The sequence below is a fragment of the Microcaecilia unicolor genome, unplaced genomic scaffold, assembly GCF_901765095.1.
Source record: "Microcaecilia unicolor unplaced genomic scaffold, aMicUni1.1, whole genome shotgun sequence".
Taxonomy (NCBI): Eukaryota; Metazoa; Chordata; class Amphibia; order Gymnophiona; family Siphonopidae; genus Microcaecilia; species Microcaecilia unicolor.
The window spans coordinates 77,434-104,695 of NW_021963238.1; the positions used below are offsets into that span (position 1 = coordinate 77,434).

The 27,262-nt window shown below is 43.8% G+C and overlaps 1 protein-coding gene across 1 annotated transcript in view; it reads right to left on the reverse strand.

Annotated features, from left to right (window-relative positions):
* Positions 1 to 627: 627 nt before the first annotated feature.
* Positions 628 to 27,262, reverse strand: part of LOC115459100 (F-actin-uncapping protein LRRC16A-like) — a gene marked incomplete at its 5' end in the record, with an annotated part of 53,155 nt that continues 26,520 nt past the window's right edge. Inside the window, 2 exons of the mRNA XM_030188966.1 lie at positions 628 to 1,202; positions 15,095 to 15,235. Coding sequence (XP_030044826.1) covers positions 1,048 to 1,202; positions 15,095 to 15,235 — 296 coding nt within the window. The remainder of the gene's footprint in view (positions 1,203 to 15,094; positions 15,236 to 27,262) is intronic.

Here is a 27,262-nt window from a genome sequence, read left to right on the forward strand (position 1 = left end):
AAGAGATCTGTTTACATACAAAGCAGGGGCGTATCTGAACTTCAACGGTAGGGGGGCTAGAGCTGAGGGGGCACATTTTAGCCCCCCCCCCCCCCCCCCCCCCGCTGAAGACGACGACACCACCACCACCACCCCCCCGCCCGCAGCCAACACCACCTCCAACTACTTTAAACCCCCCCCCTCTCGCCGAAGACACCACCACCCGGCTCCAACTACTTTGAACCCCCCCCTCCCGCCTCACCTCCCTTTGCTGGCGGGGGACCCCAACCCCCGCCAGCCGAAGTCTCCTTCCTTCCTTCGAGTTTGGTTTCTGACGTCCTGCATGCACGTACAACGTGCAGGACGTCAGACTCACAGAAACAAGTTCTGTTTCTTTGAGTCTGATGTCCTGCACGTTGTATGTGCGTGCAGGATGTCAGAAACCAAACCCAAACGAAGGAAGGAAGGAAGGAGACTTCGGCTGGCAGGGGTTGGGGTCCCCCGCCAGCAAAGGGAGGTGAGGCGCGACGGCGGAGTGACGGAGGGAGGGTTGAAAGGGTCGTCGGTAGGGGGGGTCCAGGGGCAAATCTACAGGAGCCAGGCCCCTGTGGCCCCATAGCAGATACACCCCTGATACAAAGGAGACAGTGCATGCAAATAGATCTCATGCTTATTCATTGTGGAAATCCTGAAAACCTGACTGGATTGCAGCCCTCGAGGACCAATGTTGGACAACCCTGTGTTAGACAATGTCCAGTTAAACAGGATATTACCCCCCACCCCAAAGGCATTTCATTCTAGCAGATTCTGAGAGCTTCAAGTACAATAAGTGATAAGAAATGATTGCTGGCTTTAGTGCAGACACAAAGGAATATACGAAATAAAACATGAGAAAAATTAAAGAAGTAGTACATATTGATTGTTGTCTCAAGCTATCATCTGTTTTTCTAGAGAAAAATGCATTCAGCATGAGACAAAGGCTGGTGAGTAGAAGAGCCTGCTTTTAGCTCACACAGTTGCACCCTGATTGCTACAGATTGTACAATTGTCAAGCACCTGTATTAACATTTAGAGGAAAATAAACTCTTTATCTGCTTCTTCTCCAGAATCGTTAGACTTGTTGCCATCTTTAGTTGCAGGCTTCTGCTTCACATCCTGGCAATCCTGCTGTTGGTGTCCGGGGCTTCCTTTGGGAGATGCCTCAAACAGGGATGGTGACCTCACTATTTAGATATAAAAGAACATAGAAAAAAAAAAGAGATTATTAAATTACAGCAGCAAGAGAATACCTCCAACTAAAGGTACATATAATTTTTTGAGGACTGTTAGTAGGAATGTGATATAATTAAAGTATTGTATTTTAAAGCAATCCTCATTAACTAAAGATCACCCTTAAATCAAGAGGTCCCCAAATCCAATCCTTCAGTGTCACAACCAGTTAGGTTTTCAGGATTTCCATAATAAATATTCATGAGGTATATTTGTATCTCATCCATTTTCATTGTGGGAATTCTGAAAATGAGACTGGTCTGCAGCTTGACTGAATTTGGGGACCTTTGCTCTAGAATTATCTGCTGTGCTGAACTGAATCTTAGTATTTCACCCTCTAAGGCATGAGGTTTCATTGCACTAAATTCAGTTTGCAAAACTCCACAGAATCCTGAGAACTTGCACACATTAACGCATAAGTACAAGGGGGAACTATTCTACTAAACCTATCATCTCATTTCTTCTCAATCAAATGAATATTTTCTCATCTCCAAGGAAGGACTTTTCTACAGAGAAATATGATGTCTTCTTGTCCTGCACATGTTTAGGAGGAAGCTGGATGAGTTTAGTTTGTATATTCAATGTAATGCTTCATTTTACATTCCAAAGTAAAATCTCCAAGTAAATTACATAAACAGCAAAGAATAATTTAAAAAAAAAAAACACTTTACATAATGGGCAACATCCAATCTCAGTCAGAGCAATAAAAAGTTTAGGGCCCTATTTAAAAGAAAAAAAGATCTAAATTTTTTACCTATTTTCTGCCAAACTGAGGATCCTAAGTTCATTGCAATTTAGGAACTTAAAAGTAAAGCTTATAAAATGTAGGCCCATCATTCATTTGTCTAAATTTATGAGCCTAATTAGCCTAGTGTTGGAAAATCTGTGCTAAGTCCCTATCCTAAATCCACCCTTGTTGATATCCTCTTTTGATGAGACTAAATTTGGGAATTTAGTGAAATTTTGAGTTTAAATGTAGACACTCAGCCCTAGTACATTTCAGAGAGGCTTATTTAGGGGCATAAGAAAGTTAGAGTATAAATCCCTTGGCCTGGATTGGCCGCTGTCGTGGACAGGATGCTGGGCTCGATGGACCCTTGGTCTTTTCCCAGTGTGGCATTACTTATGTACTTATCTGGACCTTACTTTATAAATCATTAACACCCAACCACATCTTTAACCTTTTCCTTAAATCTCGGTAAACATAAGCTCAAATGACAATCAGTTCCAAACAGAAGGACCTTGATGCATAAAGCAGTTGTTAAGAAATAGCAAAAAGATCTCACTGGATCATCTACTAAGATTTTGGGTAATGTTCCAGTGAGATAATTTTGAAAACTAAACGGCAACCCTTCCTCTACAAGACAAATGTTGGACAAATAGCATTTTTATTGTTTGCTTTTAGTGTGGTTAAGAATGATAAACTTGGCCTTCCTTCAATCTAACCAGCAATAATATGATCTTATAGCCAACTTTTTCAACAATTTAGTAAAGGACTTATCCAAGATATGCTTCCTAAAGAATAAATTGCTGATGGTAATGAAGAAAATGGTGAATCAACCATTAAAAGGAGACTTTGAAACTCAGTTAAAGATTAATAAGATCTGAACTGCACTCTGCCACACTATTGGAATACTGCAGAAGTATCTAGGACCTGCTTAAGCTGCTGTCTGCATCTCTGCTGGCACTGGACAGCAGAATTCTATTATCTTCCCCTCTATACTAGTGTTTGTGACCTTTCTGCTTCCCCCCCTCACAAAACTCAGTAGTATCTCAATCATCACTTTCCCCATCCCCACCTGCATCTGTTTCTCCCCTCACCCAAGCTACAAACCACCTAGAGTCTAGAGAAGTCAAATGCATAGTAAGTGCTGGTCCCTGGGCAGGGTGAAGTCTATATAGCAACAAGCAGCACAATATGGAGCAAGTGTGAGAAATCACAGGCCTAGAATTAACAGCACAAAGCTCAGTTGAGACTCATATCTAATTCCTCCAGAAAAAAATAAAGGCTTTTCATGTATTCCTGGTGTAAGCTTTGGAGTGGCAAGAACCCCTCCAAATCTGTAAGGATTAAATGGTCATTTCTCTCAATGGAGGAGGATGAACAGTGGAGTGCCGCAGGGATCAGTTATTGGGACCAGTGCTATTTAATATATTTATAAATGATATGGAAATCGGAATGAGTGAGGTGATTAAATTTCCAGATGACACAAAACTATTCAAGGCTGTTAAAACATGTGCGGACTGCGAAATATTGCAGGAAGACCTTAGGAAATTGGAAGGTTGGGCATCCAAATGGCAGATGAAATTTAATGTGGACAAATGCAAGGTGATGCACATTGGAAAGAATAATCTGAATCATAGTTACTTGATCCTAGGGTCCACCTTGGGGGTCAGCACTCAAGAAAAAGATCTAGGTGTCATTGTAGATATGCTGAAATCTGTCCAGTGTGTGGTGGCGGACACAAAAGCAAGCAGGATGCTAGGAATTATTAGGAAAGGGATAGTGAATAAGACCAAAAATACTATAATGCCTCTGTATCGCTCCATGGTGCAACTGCACCTTGAGTATTGTGTTCAGTTCTGGTTGCTGTATCTCAAAAAAGATATAGCGGAATTAGAAAAGTTTCAAAGAAGAGCGACCAAAATGATAAAGGGGATGGAACACCTCTCGTATGAGGAAAGGTTAAAGAGGTTAGGGCTCTTCAGCTTGGAAAAGAGACAGATGAGGGGAGATATGACTGAGGTCTACAAAATCTTGAGTGGTGTAGAACAGGTAGAAGTAAGTCAATTTTTTACTTGTTCCAAAAGTAAAAAAAAGCTAGAGGACACTCCAGGAAGTTACATGGAAATACTTTTACAACAAATGGGAGGAAATATTTTTTCACTCAATTAATAGTTAAGCTCTGGATGTGGTAATGGTGGCTAGCGTACCTGAGTTAAAAAAAAAAAGTCTGGACAGGTTCCTGGAGGTAAAGTTCATAGTCTGCTATTGAGACAGACATAGGGACGCAACTGTTTGCCCTGGGATTTGTAGCATGGAATGTTGCCATGATTTGGGTTTCTGCCAGGTACTGCCACTGTTGGAAACAGGATACTGGGCTAGACGGATCATTGGTCTGACTGGATAGATTAAATTCATGATTAAATCAACAATGAATGTGATATTATATACTTTATCAAGAGTCTTTCTTTGGCGTTTCTGGGACATAGACCGTAGAAGATCGCACAGCTCTGTCCTTATGTTTCACCTACTGAAGTTGCTGTCAAAGCTCACTCCAGCCTATCCAAATCTGTCTTGTCATTTGCAGTACCCAGACCATAAAGGTCTGTCCAGTACTGTCCTCGGTTCCAGCTACTGAAGTTACAATTGAAGCCTTTTCCAGCCTATCCTAAATTGGATTGCCACATGCAGACACAGACCTACAAAGTCTGCCTGGCACCAGCCTTAGTTCTTCACAGCTGGAGTAGCCATCCAAGTGTCACTCACACATCCATCCCCTGTAGCCATTTAAGGGTTTAACAAAATATTTATTTTTGTTTTATAGGGTTCCTGTATGTTCATCCCACGCCTTTTTGAATTCTGTCACTCTTTTTGTCTCTACCACTTCCCTCGGGAGGTCATTCCAGGCATCGACCACCCTCTCCGTGAAAAAGAAATTCCTGACATTACTCCTAAGTTTTCCACCCTGCAATCTCAGCTCATGTCCTCTAGTTTTACCATTTCCTCTTCTCTGGAAGAGATTTGTTTCTATATTAATACCTTTAAAGTATTTAAATGCTTGTATCATATCTCCCCTGTCCCTTCTTTCCTCTAGGCTATACATATTCAGGTCTTCCAGTCTCTTCTCATATGTCATATGGCACAGGTCCCTTATCATTTTTGTCGCCTTCCTCTGGACCACTTCTAGTCTTTTTATATCCTTAGCAAGATGCGGCCTCCAAAACTGAACACAATACTCCAGGTGGGTGCCTCACCAACGACTTGAACAGGGGTATCAACACCTCCTTTCTTCTGCTGGTTACTCCTCTCTTGAAGAAACCTAGCATCCTTCTGGCTATGGCACCACTTTGTCACACTGTTTTATTTCTTTAAATTCCTGATACCATCACCCCAAGGTCCCTCTCCCTGTCTGTGCATATCAGCCTCTCACCTCCTAGGACATAGAGCTCCCTTGGGTTTCTACTCCCCAAATGCATCACTTTGCACTTTTTTGCATTAAATTTTAATTGTCAAATGTTAGACCCTTCTTCTAACTTTTGCAGATCCTTTTTCATGTTTTCTACTACCTCCGGGGTGTCTACTCTGTTACAAATCTTGGTATCATCTGCAAAAAGTCAAACTTTACCTTTCAATCCTTCAGCAATGTAATTCACAAATATATTGAACAGAATTGGCCCTAGCACCGATTCCTGAGGTGCTCTGCTACTCATCTTTCCTTCCTCTGAGTGAATTCCATTGACCACCACCCTCTGGCCTCTATCAGCCAATTTCTAATCTAGTTCACCGTTTTGGGCCCTAACTTCAGCCTGTCAAGTTTATTTAAGAGTCTTCTATGAGGAACCGTGTCAAATGCTTTGCTGAAATCCAAGCAGAGTTACATCTAGCGCACAACCTTGATCCAGTTCTCTGGCCACCCAAAAAATTCAATCAAATTCATTTGTCATGATTTACCTTTGGTAAAACCATGTTGCTTCGGATCTTGTAACTCATTGGACTCCAGGAAATTCACTATCCTTTCCTTCAGCAAGGCATCCATTATTTTTCCAATAACCAAAGTGAGGCTTACTGTCGTTTCCCCACTTTTTTTGTTGTTACATTTGTACCCCGCGCTTTCCCACTCATGGCAGGCTCAATGCGGCTTACATGGGGCAATGGAGGGTTAAGTGACTTGCCCAAAGTCACAAGGAGCTGCCTGTGCCTGAAGTGGGAACTGAACTCAGTTCCTCAGTTCCCCAGGACCAAGGTCCACCACCCTAACCACTAGGCCACTCCTCCACTTCCTTCTTCTTTGTTGCCACTTTTGTGAAGAGGGACCACATCTGCCTTCTCCAATCCCTCGGAACCTCTCTCATCTCCAAGGATTAAACAAATCTATAAGTGGACCCACCAGAATCTCTCTAAGTGCTCTCAATATCCTGGGATGGATCCCATCCGGTCCCATAGCTTTGTTCACCTTCAATTTTTCAAGTTGTACATAAACACATTCTTCTGTGAATGGTGTGATATCCACTCCATTCTTATATGTACCTTTATCAGCTGATCGTGGTCCTTCTCCAGGATTTTCCTCTGTGAACACAGAAGTATTTGTTTAGCACATTTGCTTTTTGATCATCATCTCTCCAAATAGCTATCCACAGTATCTTTCAGTCTCACAATTCCATGTCTAGCCTACCTTCTTTCACTAATATACCTGAAAAACTTGTCTGTCTCCCTTCCTTGCATTCCTAGCCATTTGCTCTTCCACCTCTGCTTTCGCTATCTCCTTCTTTACTTCTTTCAGCTTCTCCCAGTATATTTTCCTGTGTACCTCTCCTTGAGTTTTCCTGTATTTCATGAACGCCACCTCTTTTGCCTTTATTTTCTCAGCCACTTGTTTGGAGAACCATATTGGTTTCCTTTTCTTCTTGCTTTTATTTACTCTCCTCATGTAAAGGTCAGTAGCTCCTTTCAGCCTGGATCATTGTCTTTTCACTTCTCCTATCCCATGACTCTCCAATTTCCTTTGGAGTCTTTCATGAGGTACTTTGCCTTCTGAAAATTCAGATACACAATATCAACCGGCTCACCTTTATCCACATGTTTGTTCATCCCTTCAAAGAAATGTAGTAGATTGGTGAGGCAAGATTTCCCTTCACTAAATCCATGTTCACTTTTTTTTTTGTTACATTTGTACCCCGCGCTTTCCCACTCATGGCAGGCTCAATGCGGCTTACATGGGGCAATGGAGGGTTAAGTGACTTGCCCAGAGTCACAAGGAGCTGCCTGTGCCTGAAGTGGGAATCGAACTCAGTTCCTCAGTTCCCCATGGACCAAAGTCCACCACCCTAACCACTAGGCCACTCCTCCACTCCTTTGTCTCATTAATCCATGCTTTTGAATATGCTCTGTAATTTTGTTCTTAATAGCCCCTACCATTTTGCCCGGCACCGACGTCAGACTCACCGGTCTATAATTTTCAGGGTCTCCTCTGGAACTTTTTTAAAAAATCGGCATTAATTTGGCCACCCTCCAATCTTCCGGTACCACGCTTGATTTTAAGGATAAATTACATATTACTAACAATAGCTCTACAAGCTCATTTTTCAGTTCTATCAGTACTCTGGGATGAATACCATCCAGTCCAGGAGATTTGCTACTCATCATTTTGTAGAACTGCCCCATTACATCCTCCAGGTTTACAGAGAATTCATTAAGTTTCTCCGACTTGTCAGCTTCTAATACCATTTCCGGCACCGGTATCCCACCCAAATCTTCCTCGGTGAAGACCAAAGCAAAGAATTCATTTAATCTCTCCGCTACAGCTTTGTCTTCCCTGATAGCCCCTTTTACTCCTCGTCATCTAGTGGTCCAACCGATTCTTTTGCCGGCTTCCTGCTTTTAATATACCTAAAAAACATTTTACTATGCGTTTTTGCCTCCAACGCAATCTTTTTTTTGAAGTCCCTCTTTGCCTTTCTTATCAGCTCTTTGCATTTGACTTGACATTCCTTATGAGGTTTATTTTCAGTCGGTTTCTTCTTCCATTTTCTGAAGGATTTTCTTTTAGCTCTAATTGCTTCCTCCACCTCACTTTTTAAGCACGCCAGCTGTCGTTTGGTCTTCCGTCCTCCTTTTTTAATACGCGGAATATATTTGGCCTGGGCTTCCAGGATGGTGTTTTTGAACAGCATCTACGCCTGATGTAAATTTTTGACCCTCGCAGTCGCTCCTCTAAGTTATTTTTTCACCGTTCTTCTCATTTTATCATAGTTAAATGCTAACCTATTTGATTTCCTATGTATACTTACTTCAAAGCTAATATCAAACCTGATCATATTACGATCACCATTATCAAGCGGCCCCAGCACCATTACCTCCTGCACCAATTCATGCGCTCCACTAAGGACTAGGTCTAGAATTTTTCCTTCTCTTGTCGGCTCCTGTACCAGCTGCTCCATAAAGCTGTCCTTGATTTCATCAAGGAATTTTACCTCCCTAGCGTGCCCCAATGTTACATTTACCCAGTCAATATCGGTTAACTGAAATCACCCATTATTATTGTGTTGCCCAGTTTGTTTGCGTTACTAATTTCCTTTAACATTTCTGCATCCGTCTGATCATCCTGGCCAGGCGGACGGTAGTACACTCCTATCACTATCCATTTCCTCTTTACACATGGAATTCAATCCATAGTGATTCCAAGAAGTGTTTTGTTTCCTGCAGAAGTTTCAATCTATTTGATTCAAGGCTCTCATTAATATACAATTCGATCCACCCTATCACTACGATATAATTTGTACCCCGGTATGACAGTGTCCCACTGGTTATCCTCCTTCCACCAAGTCTCAGAGATGCCTATTATGTCTAATTTTTCCATTTAGTGCAATATATTCGAACTCTCCTATCTTATTTCTTAGGCTCCTGGCATTCGCATATAGACATTTCAAACTATGTTTGTTGTTCATATTTACATCGTGCTCAGTACTTGACAGTATTAATTTGCAATCTTTTGTCTGTTTTTTTTATTTTTATTTAAGGACACCTGATCTACTACGGTCTCTTTTGCAACCTCACTATCAGGATACCCTATCTTCCCTGTTTTGGTGATATCTTTGAAAGATACCTTATCCCGAACCATGCGCTTTTGAGCGACTGTCGGCCTTCCCCCCATTTCTAGTTTAAAAGCTGCTCTATCTCCTTTTTAAATGTCGATGCTAGCAGCGTGGTCCTACCCTGGTTAAGATGGAGCCCATCCTTTCGGAACAGGCTCCCCCTTCCCCAGAATGTTGCCCAGTTCCTAACAAATCTAAAACCCTCCTCCCTGCACCATCGTCTCATCCACGCATTGAGACTCTGAAGCTCTGCCTGCCTCTTGGACCCTGCGCATGGAACAGGTAGCATCTCAGAAAATGCTATCCTAGAGGTTCTGGATTTGAGCTTTCTACCTAAGAGTCTAAATTTGGCTTCCAGAACCTCTCTCCCACATTTTCCTAGGTCATTGGTACCCACATGTACCAAGACAGCCGACTCCTCCCCAGTACTATCTAAAATCCTATCTAGGTGACGCATGAGGTCCGCCACCTTCGCACCAGGCAGGCAAGTCTCCAGGCGATCCTCACGTCCACCAGCCACCCAGCTATCTATAATGCCTAATGATCGAATCACCAACTACTACTACTTATTTCTATAGCGCTACAAGGCATACACAGCGCTGTACATCATACACAAAAAGACAGTCCCTGCTCAAACAGCCTACAATCTAGATAAGACAGGCAGACAGACAGAACAATTAAGGGTAAGGGAATAAAGAGGTGAGGATGAAAGGATAGGGCAAGTGAGCAGTGGTTAGGAGTCAAAAGCAGTGGTAAAGAGGTGGGCTTTAAGTTTGGACTCGAAAACGGCCAAAGAGGGGGCTAGATGTACAGGCTCGGGAAGTCTATTCCAGGCATGAGGTGTAGCAAGATAAAATGAATGGAGTCTGGAATTAGCAGTAGAAGAGAAGGGGACAGATAAAAGAGATAAGACAGATAAGAGAGAACTAGAACAGCTGTCCTAACCCTTCCCTCCTGGGTAGCACTTGGAGACATATCCTCGGTTCGAAAGGATAGTACATCCCCCTGGTGGGCAGGTCCTGGCTACAGGAGTACTTCCTACTTCACCAGGGTAATGCTCTCCTTCTAGGAGACCTTCCTCATCCAAGGTAGCACAGGGGCTACCAGTCTGGAGGTGGGACTTCTCTACAACATCCCTGTAGGTCTCCTCTATGTACCTCTCTGTCTCCCTCAGCTCCACCAAGTCTGCTACTCTAGCCTCAAGAGAACGGACACGTTCTCTGAGAGCTAGGAGCTCTTTGCATCAGGCACACACATATGACACCTCACCAACTGGGAGATAATCATACAAGTGACACTCAACGCAAAAGATTGGATAGCATCCCTCTCGCTGCTGGACTGCTGACTCCATCTTAGTGTTTTTGAGTTTTTTAATAATTTAAAACTTGCTACAGTATTAAGGATATTAGCCTAATATAAAAATGTCTTTTAGTTTATATAGTACATTGTATGATTTATTTAGTGTTTCCTTCTTAGATGTTAATGAAATGTATTTAAAACTCTGTAAGAGCACTCCTTGCTTGTTACCCTAATTAGAATAACTGACTATAAATGAAGAGTTGTCCTAGGGGTGGGCAGGTGTTGGGGAGGGTGGGTGGGAAGACTAAACTAGATCCTGCAGTGCCTGCTAGAGTCTGTTAATGCTGTGGTACAAAGCTTTTAAAACTAAGGGGAAAAGACTATGGAGATTAGTTGATAAAATTTTGCTTTTTTATATTTTTATTTTGCCTACCACTAACCTACAATTCCTCCTTTAAACCCCAATCTTTAGGTTCACAAAGCACAAAGCAAAATAGTGTTCACTTACCAGAGAAATGTCCTCTTTTCTGAGAACTTCTCAGAAAAGGGTCAAGAATCTGCAGTGTGTGTAATTCTATAAGTACACTCTAACACTTAGATAATTCATGTAAAATCTCAGGCACAGTACCACACAGCCCATCAGATCCAGAATTACATAGATGATGGTCCATCATTTCCTAATTCTGAAACAATTACATTTTCTTCAGTAAGAGGAATCTCTTGCAACCTAGTAACTTAACCTGGTCTGATAGATGCATGGTGAGAAAGGTCTTGAGAAAGACGAAGGGCATGCTACTCCCAAAAGATGAGTGATCTATACACCCACAATGAGGAGATAGTGTACCAATGTTACAGAATGGTTGAGGTACAGATAAAGATGCCATTCACATAACAGAAGACTAACATCCTCAGCAGGATGAGGCAGCCCAGCAAGGCCTTGAAGAACACACTCAGGCGAGTTGCTAGATCAATAGCAAGTTTCTGAATTGAATGTGTTGGTTTTCCAGAACAAACTTGAGGTATGTCTGATATATTTTTGCAATAGGAATTTATAGCTGTGCACACTGTAAAACTGAGAGAGCACAATAAGTCTCCCAGTCATACTGCTTAAGCAAAGGAGAACAAGGATTCCATCCTGAAGTGCCTCACTTAAATGGTTCTGTTAAATTTTGAGGTCCAGAAAGGTTCATCTGGCTACTCTATGATCATAAAACAGTTTGAATATACTCATAAAAATCTATGATTTTCACACTCAGTGGCTGCTTAGAGTTTGCTCAGTCTAGCAACACCCTTGGGCTGTACTTGTTTTGTCAGGATCGACTCATTCTCCCCATCTCCTTCCTTTGATTTCTGTGCTTTAACAGGAAATTCAAAAGGATTGTTGGTCAAGGATTCCAAGATCTCTAAACCAAGAGACATGACCACTTTCTTAAGAAGGAAGTCCACAACAGACTCCTTAAACCGGTCATTTTCCTTAACTGGCTGTTATTCTTCTGCATCAAACATAGCAGGAAGTCCTGAGGGTGGATAATCAGGTCAGGAGGGTTCTTGAGTGTTTGAGATCAGAGAGAAAATGGTAGATCAAGTCTCCTGGAAGATTTTTCCTAACCCCATGAAACATATTGCACAAAATCTGGTGTTGGCCTAATGTATTTTTTAAGCCAGTGGACAATGCTGTCCATGCTGAATTCTGCCACTAGGACATTTGAACCTGGGCCCAGCCCTTTTGGCCTACCCAGCTCTAATACAGATTTGTTCATGTTGTCCCAATCAGACAGAGCCTCCTCACACATTAGCTAGAAAGACCCAGCTCTAACACAGATTTGTTCATGTTGTCCCAATCAGACAGAGCCTCCTCACACATTAGCTAGAAAGACCCAGCTCTAATACAGATTTGTTCATGTTGTCCCAATCAGACAGAGCCTCCTCACACATTAGCTAGAAAGACCCAGCTTCAGAAGCTGAAGTCCTGTCCTGAATAACATACAACACACCATCCACGCTGGGGAGTTTTCCCTTGTCTGTGAGCATTCTGACAGATTGATGAGATATTGGTTGTGGGAGACTGGCCCTGAAAGACCAACCCTTGAAGCAGAAGCAACTTGGGATAAAGGATAAGTTGTAAGTTTTTTCTGCTGGTAACCTTATTTAACAATCTGTGCACATAGGGAGAAATAGCCCTGTTGGTCTGACCCTTCCAGCAAATGCAAAGTGTATAAGGTGGCAGAAAAAAGAAAATAGGTATATTTCGATTTTATGTTACTATAGGAAAAACACCCTTTTTGTTGTTGTTTGTTTTTTAATATATTAACCATTCATGGGATACAGAAAGGGCAACAGCAGCACTCAGGGCCTTTCTTGTGACACACACTGCTGAGCTGAAGATGGCAATGATTCCTGAGTTGTCAGGACATATTATCAAGAAGAACAGCAACCCTTGTAGCCATACAAACAAAACAGTCACAAGGGCGATGGGAAAAAAAAATGGGGGGTGGTGGGGGGGACGACAACAGCAGATGATGTAAAGAATCCCACTTTATTGAACATCCAGGATTCGACACAAGTGGAATTTTTTACAGCTTCTGCTGTCCCCCTCCCCCTTTTTTTTCTGTCGCCCTTGTTGTGACTGTTTTGTTAGGACTATTATCTACCACCATTTAAAAAGAAACAAACTGAAGGAGTGAATAGGAATCTTTCTTTGAACGCTCCGACTCCACTGGATATTCTTAACATGTCATAAGACTTAGACAGTTCTGTTGCAACTTTATAGTTGATTTTGCTCCAAGGCCCAATAGGGATTGAGATTTCAAACTTTTTGGGAGGTAAGAGATGTGAATATTCATGAGTTTTTCCTGACATAGCAAGGCCAACCCAGAGAAGACGACAATTTTGTTTGATGAGACCATGGGTATTGCAGATTGGGGCACAATTTTGGCTTAACTATCTTTGTAAACATGTAAGTATGTCTTTTTTGAGCTGGCTCAACTGACAAGTGTTTCTAGTGGGCAAAGAGCCAGCTCAAATTTCCTCCCTTTTGACTAGCTTCCTCTTAGATGTTTTTTTTAAAGAATTCATGTTTGCTCTGTGTAATGGTTTAAGGAGCCTTTCCTGTCCATTTAATAGTAATCAGTTTTACTGGAATGCTATGGATTGAGTCCATTCCCCCAATTTTTGCGAGCTATACAGCTTTTTCATACTGTTAGCTTCAAGTATTTTTATTGTTTTTTTCCCCCTATATGCTATATTTTAATCATGTTTATATACCGGTACTTATTTTTAGAAATGCAAATTAAGACAAAAAAAAAAAGGAGAGACCTAGAAACATTAAGCAGTTTGGTGGTTACTTTCCTCCTATACTGAAGTTTTCTTTGTCAAAGACTATCTCTGAGTAGTAGGGTAGGTAGGCCTTTGACTATCTTCAAGAAACTGTACTTGGAGAATACATGGAGGCATTAGTGAAGACGTGGAGGGGCATAATCGAACGGGGTGCCTAAGTTTTCCAGAGCACGTCCCCGCAGGACATCCCGGCGAAGGGGCAGGGAAACCCGTATTATCGAAAACCACTCCCCATGACTGTACAACACTACAATAGCCCTAATGGGTGAAGGGGGGCACCTACATGTGGGTACAGTGGGTTTCTGGTGGGTTTTGAAGGGCTCACATTTACCACCACAAGTGTAACAGGTAAGGGGGATGGGCCTGGGTCCTCCTGCCTGAAGTGCACTGCACCCACTAAAACTGCTCCAGGGACCTGCATACTGCTGTCAGGGAGCTGGGTATGACATTTGAGGCTGGCATAGAGGCTGGCAAACAATATTTGTAAAGTTCTTTTTTTTAGGGTGGGAGGGGGTTAGTGACCACTGGGGGAGTAAGGGGAGGTCATCCCCGATTCCCTCCGGTGGTCATCCGGTCAGTTCGGGCACTTTTTTGAGGCTTGGTCACAAGAAAAAAATGGACCAAGTAAAGTCGGCCAAGTGCTCATCAGGGATGCCCTTCTTTTTTCCATTATCGGCCAAGAACGCCCATGTGTTACGCACGTCCCAGTCCCGCCTTCGCTATGCTTCCGACATGCCCCTGGGAACTTTGGTTGTCCCCACTACGGAAAGCAGTTGAGGGCGTCCAAAATCGGCTTTCGATTACGCTGATTTGGGCGACCCTGGGAGGACGCCCATCTCCCGATTTGCGTCGAAAAATGGGCGCCCTTCTCTTTCGAAAATAAGCCTGATAATCAACCAGCCCATATTATACAGCTGAAAATCTGAATTTTTAAAAAACTAAATGGCATGACCTTGATACAGCAGATGGTAGGCCTTATAAGATATTTAAAAAACATCTAGTAAAAATTAAAAAAAAAAAACAAGAAGAAGATATAAAAATTTGACATAGTGCCATTTAATAAGTTCATGAGCTCATGCAGGAATATTCAAGACCAGATGATGACAATGTAGTGACTATAATTTGATCTATGGCCTGAAGGAGCCAGTGTTACTAAGCGCAGATTCCCTGTATAGATAGACTGGTACCCAGTTATAAAGAAAATAGTATCAACCCTGCCTGGGAGTATTCAGCATGAAACTAATGTAAATATTGATTCTAAACTTCTCATATCTGCAAAATAGAATACTGTAAAAGATTATTTCATTAACAAATTAAATGTACCATGAAATAGTGGTATTTTAGCAGGCTTGTGTGTCCAGATTTGTGATCATGGTGACCCAGCATGCTTGCTTACCTTCCTGTGAGAATGATCTGGGGGCGGGTTGAGGGCTGCTCTGACCATCTCTCTCCTTATCTGAAGGGACTCTCTTGAGAAGAGGTGGAAGCAGGGCAACTTTAGGAGAACCAGACGCAGATGGGGAATCTGGCATATCCTCTAAGGGAAGGAGGACACACAACAAAATAAACAATTCCATATCATCGGTGTTTAACAGCTTTATTTTATAATGTACATAGACTGGAACCACAAACATAGCCATGCTTCCCCCCCCCCCGCCCCCTTTACGGTCAGGTCCATCCAGTCAGTGGCTGCATAACAAGTGAATATGGGGAGAACTGGAGGTGGTGGTAACATCCACACTGCTCACTACCTACCCATGCTGATTCGGTCCTAGCTACACCACTGACTGGAATTTGCATAAACACATTCACTGGTATCTTGTACAACTAGAGCTCCTAACCCAATTGTTGACACAATGCATCCAATTATTATATTAATTTGAGCATTAAATCCTCATAAATCCATACTGTGCCAGAAAATGTTAATGGTGATTCCTGCAATAAGACACAACCTAGTGGATTATATGCCAGAAAAAAAGGAAAAGTATGTAAAATAATTAAAAACTAATTGCCAGAATATTTTACATAATGTATTATGCAATTTATAAATCTCTTATAGGGAGGAAGGGTACAGTTTATGTGTGAGAGCTGCTGGAAGGATATTAGGGAGGTGTGTTACACCAGGACCAAGGGGCTAAAATGTTGTGTTTATACTGTTGCATGTGTATGCAGCTTGTGTCTGTGCTGCTGCACAGATGAAAGGCACAATACAAGCGAGGACACAACAGGTGTCCCCTATAACCCCCATGCTCTTTCTCCCTTCAGTACTGACCAGTCCTGTCACTAAGCAGACTAGGCTTCCACCTAGGGCAGTAGCATTTTTGGGGGGAGGGGGGGCAGTGTTTTTTTCCCCCTTTTTCAAGGTTTTTTTCACTGCTTCTTTTGGTTTTGCTTGCCACCCATCCTTCTCATATTATTCCATTACTTTGTTTTTTTTTAAATTTTTTTATTTGGTTTCATATTTTTTCTTTTTTTTTTTTTTTTGTTCCTCAGGACCTTCGTTGTTGTTGTTCATAGTATGCTGTGTAGCCATATGACTATGTTTTATAGGTACAGCTTTGACTAGTTACATACAGAACTTTATAACACGATGCACTTGTCTACAAATGGCACAACACCTAGTCTGTCAACTCTTCACTCGCTATTTCTATTAGGGCAGTATAGTATTTCTTTAACAGAACTTTATCATAGATGGTATAGCCACGTTTTATTATTTTGTACACATTTGTACATTTCTTGTTTACATGTAAACTCTGTTGTCACAAAGTTTTACTACTTTTATGGTGGTATTTATACTGTTTTTATGTGGTAGCTTTTTATTACTATGTTGTTTTTATGTCTCCCAATGGTTGTGATTTTATCAATGTCTTAGATCTATATCTAAACTTTATGTTGTCAGTTTTTTCTAGGTTATATAATCTGCCTGTATGCAATGGGTTACAATGCCTGTTCTACACATGTATATGACTTTTGTTTAACTGTGTCATTACTGATTTACCTTATATACAAGCCTTTGTTTTTATGGCAGTCTTTTTATCTATATGTTTTTGTTAAGGGAATCCTGAGGCAGGCCTTTGTGGCTGAAATACAATTCATGTCAAGTCCGTTTTACTTTCAAAAAAGCATCCGACTCCACTTTACTTTGAATAAAGCATCTGATGTGAACTTTTTAGTTCATTAGATGCTTTTTTATTCAGCATCATCCTTTGTGTCACCCCTGCTAAGTTCGCTCATCTAGCATTACCAAACCCCTTTCCTCACCCCTGTCCCATATCCAACATCTCCCCCCTCTTCCCAGACCCCGCTGCTACTGCATTACTTGTTTTTGGACCCAGGCCGAAGTTGCACTCAAACTCAGTGCCAGCGCAGGGCCATTAAATACAGATCCACTATCAAGCACTACAGTGTCCCCCCCCTCCCCAACTGTTGGAAAGGAGAATGATGTGGCATCCCTTGTGTGTGGGCCTATGTTAAAAGGCTGCGTGCCAATGCCGAGACTAATTGCAATTTCAACCTAGGTTGAGAAAGAGGAAGAGTAGTGACAGCAGAGACAGGTAAGAGGGGAAAGGGAAAATTAGGTTCTTACCTTGGTAATTTTCTTTCCTTTAGTCATAGCAGATGAATCCATTAAGAGTGGGTTGTGTCCATCAACCAGCAGGGGGAGATAGAGAGCACTGAAAAACCATAGTGTCTCTTGGCCAGCTAGCTCCATCTGCCTCTTCAGTATTTGACGCTTCCAAAGCAGTGTTACACCGCAAAGCATAACAACATGAACTTTCCTCACAGCGGATGAACGCCCCAAAACTGGAGCTATAATTCAAAGGAGGGAATGAACTCATCCTTCTGGAGGGAATGAACGATCCTCCTGTAACTGAACAGAAATCCTGAAGACTGTTTTCCAACTTCTCCCAGTGAGGGAACATATCTACAGGAAAAACTGAACATAAAAGGCACATAAATCACATAATGAACCACTGAGGGAGGGCTCATGGATTCATCTGCTATGACTAAAGGAAAGAAAATTACCAAGGTAAGAACCTAATTTTCCCTTCCTTGTCATCAAGCAGCTGAATCCATTACGAGTGGGATGTATCAAAGCAATCCCTAGATAGGGTGGGAACAAGCCACACCATGTGCCAGCACTTGTGCTCCAAAATGCGCTTCTCTCCTGGGAGCTACATCCAGCCTGTAATGTCGGGCAAACGAGAGCTTAGAAGCCCAAGTAGCTGCACTACATATCTCTTGAAGAGAGAGTGCTCCAGTTTCAGCCCAGGAAGAGGATATCGCTCTTGTGGAATGTGCCTTAAAGGCTTCAGGCGGAGGCCGGCCAGATAGCAGATATGCTGAAAAGATACCTTCTTTGAGCCAACGGGCTATAGTGGCCTTAGACGCTGGAGACCCTCTGCGCGGACCTTACAAAAGAACAAAAAGATGGTGAGAGGTCCTGAAGGCATTTGACATGCACAGATATTGCAACAGAGCCCTTCGCACATCCAGAAGGTGCAACTGCCCATAGGCTTCTGGAAACGCCTCTTTAGAAAAGGAGGGCAGGAAAATAGGCTGGTTTAGGTGAAACGCTGAAACCACCTTAGGCATGAAGGAAGGCACCGTACGGTGGCCGTAAGTAGAAGGTTGTTGGCTGCATAGAGAGGGGAGTGACCAGCAGAAGAAAAGAGGTTTTAATGCCCCTGTATAAGTCGTTGGTGAGGCCCCACCTGGAGTATTGTGTTTAGTTCTGGAGGCTGTATCTTGCTAAGGATGTAAAAAGAATTGAAGCGGTGCAAAGAAAAGCTACGAGAATGGTACGGGATTTGCGTTACAAGACGTATGAGGAGAGACTTGCTGACCTGAACATGTATACCCTGGAGGAAAGGAGAAACAGGGGTGATATGATACAGACGTTCAAATATCTGAAAGGTATTAATCCGCAAATGAACCTTTTCCGTAGATGGAAAAGCGGTAGAACTAGGGGGCACGATACGAGATTGATGGGGGGCAGACTCAAGAAAAATGTCAGGAAGTATTTTTTCATGGAGAGAGTGGTGAATGGTTGGAATGCTCTCCCGCGGGAGGTGGTGGAGAGGAAAACGGTAACGGAATTCAAACATGCGTAGGATAAACATAAAGGAATCCTGTTCCGAGGGAATGGATCCTCAGAAGCTTAGCTGAGATTAGGTGGCAGAGCCGGTGGCGGGGCTGGTGGTTGGGAGGAGAGGATATTGCTGGGCAGACTTATACAGTCTGTCCCAGAGCCGGTGGTTGGGAGGCAGGGATAGTGCTGGGCAGACTTATACGGTCTGTGCCCTGAAAATGACAGATACAAATCAAGGTAAGATATACACAAAAAATAGCACATATGAGTTTATCTTGTTGGGCAGACAGGATGGACCGTGCAGGTCTTTTTCTGCCTCATCTACTATGTTACCACTACTCCGGACTCTGAGAATTGCAGAAATAGGTCTCGACAGGTCAGCGCCTGGAGCTCAGATACCCGTCTCGCCGATGTCACGGCCACCAAAAAGACCGTCTTTAAGGTCACTTCCTTCTCCGAAGCTCGCCTAAGCGGCTCGAAGGGCGAACACTTAAGGGCCTTTAAAACTAACCCCAGGTTCCAGGCCGGACACGGAGCCCGAACGGGAGAACGGAGCCGAAGCACCCCTCTAAGAAACCGTGTCACATCCGGGCAAGCAGCCAGAGAGAGGCCAACGACCTTCCCTCGAAAACATGCTAAGGCTGCCACTTGAACACACAAACCTTTTTGTAAACCATCCTGCAAAAAGTCAAGTATCGGCGAGACAGAAGCCCGCGTGGGTGTAATCGCTTTAGAAGCACACCAAGCCTCAAATTGGCGCCAAATCCTGGCATAAGCCATGAAAGTGGAACGCTTGCGGGCCTGTAGGAGAGTGGAAATGACTTTACTGGAATATCCCTTGTCTCTCAATTGCGCCCTCTCAATAGCCATGCCGTAAGATAAAAGCGGCAGGCGTCCTCCATGGTCACCGGGCCCTGTGACAACAGGTTCGGTACCAGAGGTAACGGCAGGGGATCCTCTACCAGCATCCGCCGGAGGTCTGCATACCACGGCCTCCTGGGCCAATGAGAACCACCTTGCCTTGGTGGAGCCGAATCCGCAGTACTCGCCCTATCAAGGGCCACGGAGAGAACACATACAGGAGGCCCTGAGGCCAGGGTTGGACCAAGGCATCCAATCCTGCCGAGCGAGGATCTCTCCCGTCTGCTGTAGAAGCATGGGACTTTGGCATTTGTGCTTGACGCCATAATATCATAGGGGTAGTTTGACTGATTCATTTGGGGGGGGGGGCAAAGGATGGGGTGGAGCATATTAGCATATTCATTTGCATATATACATATGCAGATGAATATGCTAATATGGAGGAAGGAAGGAAGGAAGGAAGGAAGGGAAAAAGAGCAGGCTTTTTTGGGGAATAACCATAATGAATATGTATGAGATATCAAGCCAGCACTTTCTCCCTTCCTTCTTTCCTCCTTACCCAGCACTCCCCTTTTCCACTCCAGTAGTATTTCCCCACCCCCTTTCCCATACCATGCCAGTGTTGACCTTAGAAATGCATAAGCTGACATATTCCAATTAATAAATTCTGAATAAAATATTTTTTTCTACCTTTGCTGTCTGATCATTTAGTTTTTCTATTTGCTTTGGTCCCAGTGTCTTCTGTTTTATGCAGTGTCTTCTTTCCATTTGATATTCCATTTAATAGATTCAAAATAAAATACTTTTTTGTACCTTTGTTGTCTGGACATTTTACTTTTCCATCATGCTGGTTCCAGTTTCCTCTTTTCCTGTCTTTCTGCTAATTCTCCTTCAACTGCTTGCTGTCCATTTGTCTTTTCTCTTCTCTCCTGTCTTATTCCATTCCTTCACTACACCTACCTTTGACACATTATTTCTTTTTTAGCTCTTTCCTCTCTGTTTTGTTTCTTTACTGCCTCTCTGTTCACTTAAATTTCACCCTCGTCCTCATCCTTCTCCTTTTTAGTTTTCACCTATCAAATTCCATTTCCTTCTCTCACTCACTAGCTGCCCCATTCCTCTTCTCAGTCCTTCCTCCAACCTTCCATTTCCTTTCATCTTTATTTAATCAACTCTCCATTACCACATTTCTGCCCCCTCCCATCACTATCATCCTCTCATTTGTTTCCTTCCCACCTCCCCTTTGGCCTCTCCCAAATAGTTCCACCGTTTGCAGCATCTTCCTCCCTCCAACCTTCTAGCCCAGCACGCCTGCTCCCTTTCTCCCCTCCCCACCCTTGTAGCCTAATATCTCCCTGTCCCTTCCACACACACACAACCCCCCCCCCCCCAGCATCTTCCAGCCCCCCCCCTTCCCTGTGGTCCAGCATTTCTTCCTCTCTCTCTCTCTCTTCCCTCCCTCCAATTGTCCAGCATTTCTCCCTTCTGTCCTTGGATCCACAATCTCCCTCTTTTTCTCTTTCCCCTCTAGTGTATATCTATCCCTCCCTCTCATCCATCCCCATGTACAACCTCTCTTCCCTCCTTCTTCTCTCCCACTGCCCACATCACTCTCAGTATCTCCCTTCCTTGCACCCTGGGCCCAACATCTATCTCTTTCATCCTCTTCCTTCCCCTTTTAGCAACCCTTCATAGTTGAACACTTTAAATACCTTGGTGTTACCATTCATTCCTGTTTATCTTTTTCCTCACAGATCTCTTCAGTTTGTGTTCCAGTTTTCTAGCTCTCTGTAAAATCAGACTTCTTAGACTTTGCTTCTCTTCACTCATTATTTCACGCCTTAATCAGTTCCCTGCTGGATTACTGTAATGTAGTCTACGCAGCTGTTACCAAGTCTGAGTTAAAAAGTTTACAGATTCTTCAGAACACTGGGGCTTGGGTATTATGTAAAGCTAAACAAAGAGACCATGCTACTCCACTTTTCAAAAAGCTCCACTGGCTTCCGGTTGAATTAAGAATTCAGTACAAAGTTTTGCTTCTTATTTTTAAAGCTCTCCATACAGGATTTCCAGATTACTTGGCTAAACTAACCATTCCTTACTCCATGCCACGACTGAATGTACCGTTCGCCGTCAGCGCTGCCATTCATTCTTCTCACAGGCAGCCTCGTTCCCACTCCCCTTTGCCGCGTCCACTCCTCTCCGGCTCTCTCTGATGCACTTCCTGTTTAACCCTTCTGCGCTTGTCTTGCAGCCATCTGTCAGGGGAAAATGCGCCTGACGGTAATCCAAGGCCAGAATCCACTGGAGGGGATACAGAAAGCAGGGCCACAGAGGACCCCTGCGGAAGAGCTCTTTTTAACATGTATGCATTATGCAGCAATAAAACAAATTCAGGGGAAAATGGCTCACCCTGGCCTCCCAGTTCCAGTCTGGAGGAAACAGCTCTTTTATTAGCCTCTACACGAAGCGCCCCTCCAGGCTCAAACCCCTCCGCCTCAGCGGGGGTCGCGCCATGCTGTTCCAAAATGGCACCCGCTGCCAGCTCCACAGAGTGGGAAGGACCATCGCTCAACCATGCTCGGGCCGGCTCTACCGTCTGAAAAGCACGCCTTACAGAGCCCCGCTGCAGATTTGCGCTTGCCACAAACGGAACAGCGCTTTACTTTCTCAGCAGCCATCGCCGAAAGCGGCGAAAATTCAAAATGGCGGATTCGCGCTAAAATCGTCCCGAACGCGGGCCCTCCCCGGATGAGCTACAAAATTCTCTTACCTCACCAGACCGAGTCTCCGAGCTCCGGTCACGCTGCACCATCAGCAGAAAACCTCTTTTCTGGGATCGCAGCGCCAAAGCGCGACACAACTTTTTTTTTTTTTTTACGCTGTGAGGAAAGTTTGAGGCAACAGCGAAAGAGGCAAATTTCCAACTCCAGAGGATCAGTAGCGTGGGAAAGGCAGGGAAAGGGCGAACCTATGTGCCTGCATCCACAGTGTGGGCAAAGACAGGGACAGGGCTTGCCTATTTGTCTACTTCCACATCGGGGGCCGGGAAAGGCAGGGAAAGGGCTAACCTATTTGCCTTTAAAGTGGGCACCATCAGCCACAACACCCCTGCTACAACTGGCAAATGCACTGGAGCCACCCCAGGCAGATTTTCTGAAGGAGCTTGAACAAGCTGCAACCACCCTGTTGGGGAGATAGAGAATACTGAAGAGGCAGATGGAGCTAGCTGGCCAAGAGGCACTATGGTTTTTCAGTGCTCTCTATCTCCCCCTGCTGGTTGATGGACACAACCCACTCATAATGGATTCATCTGCTTGATGACAAGGAAGGGAATGATGGACATTTGTATTAAGTAGGGAATGGAAAGGGGGGATCCTGGCCACTTGTGGGGGGAGGGGAAGGGGTAGGGGAGATGTTGGACTATAGGGGGTAGGGAAAATAAGGGGAGATACTAGACTACTACTACTACTACTACTATTTAGCATTTCTATAGCGCTACAAGGCATACGCAGCGCTGCACAAACATAGAAGACAGTCCCTGCTCAAAGAGCTTACAATCTAATAGACTAAAGGGGAGCAGGGCCTTTAGCTGCTCTGGGGTGGGGGGCATGGCTGAAGGTTCACCTAGGGAACCAGATCACCATACATCAGGCCCTGAATCCCCTTCACCCCTGGTACTATGATCTCTCTCCTCCTTCCTCTCCCCAACTTTGAACTCAATCTATCCTCGCCTCCCGCTTTTCTGCTGCTGCTGCTTCCTTGCTCTACTGCTCCTCTGGCCAGTGGTACGTACCACTGCTTCATCATTGCCTTCTGGACACAAGGTATCTTTGGCCTTCTCTTCACCAACAGTACACCCTCCTCTCCCCTATCCCCATCATGGAATCTCCTCTGCTCCCTTCTCCCCATTTAGGCCTCTTACGCCTCTCTTCCATCAGATCCTCTCTCTCCAGGAACCATCTCTCCACTCCTCCATTTTCTCAACCTCCCCCCACGCTCTACACTCCATGGCAGCAGCTGCATCTCAAGTGCTCCAGGCCCATTCTAAAACAATTATTTTATTTATTTGTCAAATCTGTGATGCTACCATACATTAACATCCCAAGGTGAGCACAATAACAATATAGGATAAAATATAAAACAGTGATTAAAATCAGTAAATCAGAATAAAATACGTAAAACAATAAGTTAATAATAAAATAAGTTCTGATCAATGTAAAAACTAATATAACAAAAGAGAGGGAACGAAGTACAAACTAAAGTCCAAACAAAAAAAACAGCACCACGGGCCTTTAAAAATGGAACACAGTTCTTTAATGAATGAGCCTTGACAAAAAGACCCGACACGGGCCGTGTTTCGGTGACTAGCACCTGCGTCAGGGGTCACAGTGATGACGTGGAAAACTTGGGGAATAACTCGAATATATTCCTCTACAATATATTATTCCTTACCCCACATCTCATATAGTAAAAGCTACAAAGCACCAAGGCACTTTCACTTTGGATACAGAAAGTGAAAGTGCCTTGGTGCTTTGTAGCTTTTACTATATGAGACGTGGGGTAAGGAATAATATATTGTAGAGGAATATATTCGAGTTATTCCCCAAGTTTTCCACGTCATCACTGTGACCCCTGACGCAGGTGCTAGTCACCGAAACACGGCCCGTGTCGGGTCTTTTTGTCAAGGCTCATTCATTAAAGAACTGTGTTCCGCTTGATGTCCAGACGCGGGGTTGCTGGCGGGACAGGGATGGTAGATATGTGATTGCAAAAGTCAGGATGAACAAACAAACATTTTTGCTGGTGAACATCTATGCCCCCAATGTTCCTAATCATAAATTTTTCAGGTCGATGGTCCATATTCTTGCCAAGCATGAGGGTATTCCAATAATTATGGGCGGGGATCTGAACACAGTGAATGACCCTAGTTTGGACTCCTCAAGAGGTCAAAGGGCGGAAAGAGGGTCTCCGAAGGAAGGGATTCCATTACTTTGTACGGCCCTAGATCTGGTGGACGTGTGGAGACTGCTGTACCCAAGTGATAGAGATTATACGCATATTTCTAGAGCCCACTCCTCGCAATCTAGAATTGATTATTGGCTTCTATCTAGGACCCTATTCTCTGGGGTCCAGGACGCGGGTATCGGTCCATATGGGATATCGGATCATGCTTATGTCTGGTGGACCATGAGGGACACGTCCGGGCAGAGTCAACAGTTCCACTGGCAATTCCCATGTTATCTGTTGCAGGATAATGAATTCCGGGAATACTTAACGAAGCAATGGGTAGACTATCAGACACATAATGCCGCTCACCGGGAGGACCCGATACTATACTGGGAAACTGCTAAGGCGGTACTGCGGGGGGTAATACTGGCTTATACGAGCTATAAAAAGAAGATGAGAGATAAAGATATTATTCGGCTCAGCAATCAGGTGGGAGAGGCCAGGAGGCAATGGGCATCTAGGCCCACGACACAGAATAAATCGCATCTTTTGGCCGTACAGACTACCCTTAATACTCTGCTGCACGCTAGGGCAGTTAAATCAATGCAGTATTATAAATTCCAGTTATACCTCCATGGTAACAAACAAGGGAAACTATTAGCTGGAATGGTAAGGCGAAAAACTGGAAAACAGAAGGTACTACAAGTTTTAAGGCCAGGAGGAGGGTTCGCAAGAACAGATACAGAAATAGCTGCAACTTTTCAGCAATATTACCAAGAGTTATATACCTGTCCGAACACAGACGACTTGGACAGTAGGGCCTATTTGGAGGGGAAAGACCTACCAACCTTGCGGGACTCACAGCGGACTGCACTGAATAACCGGATCACGGAAGATGAGGTGCTACTAGCGATACGACAGGGAGCTCTATTTAAAGCACCGGGCCCAGACGGTTTTCGGTATGAGTTTTACAAAGTGTTAAACCACCAGATTGTAACACCTCTGACAGATTTATTTAATACATTTATGGAGACTGGTGATATATCAAACTCTTTGAAGGAGGTCAGGATGGTGGTTCTGCTGAAACCAGGCCGGGATCCGGAGCGAGCATCCTCGTATAGACCCATCTCGCTGATCAATGTGGAAGCCAAAATATTTGCTAAGATCTTGGCTAACAGACTTGCGGTGATACTGCCATCACTGATAGAAGAGAGTCAGGTCGGGTTTGTGAGGGGGAGGACAATAGTAAAAAATATGAGGAAAATTTTGTCCTCTATGGAATGGGTGGAAAGACATGGGACGCCTTCTCTGTTGATCAGTTTTGACGCGGAGAAGGCGTTCGATAGAGTACGATGGGAATTTTTATTCACGACTTTAGAGATATATGGCTTTGAGGGCAATTGGGTACGGGCAGTACGGGCACTGTATCAAACACCACGGGCAGCGATATGGGTCAATGGGATCGTTTCAGAATTTATAGATATACAACGGGGGACCAGACAAGGTTGCCCGTTATCGCCACTGCTGTTTGTCTTGAGTATAGACCCGTTGATCAGAGAGATAGTGTCGCACCCAGAGATTGCAGGAGTAATAATGGGAAGGCAGGAATTTAAGATATCGGCCTTTGCCGACGATTTGTTAGTACATCTGACTGATCCCAGGAAATCTCTGCCTGCACTGATGGAAAGCTTCGCTGAATTTGGAGATTTCTCCGGGTTTAAGTTAAATTTGGATAAATCTTTGGCCTTGCCAACAAGTAGTTTAGTGAAGAGACAGTGGGAGGGACCCTTTCCTTTGAAATGGGCAACGCGCTATTTTAAATATCTGGGCATAAAACTCCCATATAAATCGTTTCTCATACACGACTTGAACGTCGCGCATTTAATGGAACAGACAGATCAGTCCTTGTCGCATTGGTTGATGTTACCCATCTCGGTTCATGGGCGCCTCCAGTTGTTCCACATGATCTTATTTCCTAAGTGGTTGTATATGCTTCAGGTCTTACCACTTAAACTCAGAAAAAAGGAAATTGGTGCACTACACAAACTGGTATCAAAATTTTGCTGGCAGGGTAAGAAGCCAAGAACACTCTTCAAATACTTGATCGGGTCATGGCGTCAGGGGGGACTTGGAATGCCGGACTTGCAAAGCTACAACTGGGCAAGTTTGTTACGTCATTTGGGGGACTGGGTACTGGATAGTCACTTGTATACACCTAGGATGCTGGAACAGGCCACATATGGTAAGTGGAATTTTTTTCACTTAGTCCAGTGTCCTACCACCAGACTTCCTGAGGAGATGCGCTCCAGCTTACTTTTGAAGTCGATGAGGCTGACATGGAATTATCTGGTACCCCTGTTGGGAGGGAAAATACATCAATCCGATATGTTACCCTTGGTGGGTAATGCAGAGTTTACACCGGGGAGCGATAATATTAGTTTTCGACGATGGGCCTCTAGGGGACTTCAGTATGTAGGTGATCTTTTAGATACGGAAGGATTAATAATGACGTGGGAATCGCTGGTGATTTCTGGGAAGGTGGAAAGAAGCGATCTATTTGCGTATAGACAGGTCTGTCATTATATTAATAGTTTGGAATTGGCAGATGAACGATTTTCTTTGAGACAGAGACTAACAAATTTTTTTGAACCTATTCAAGAT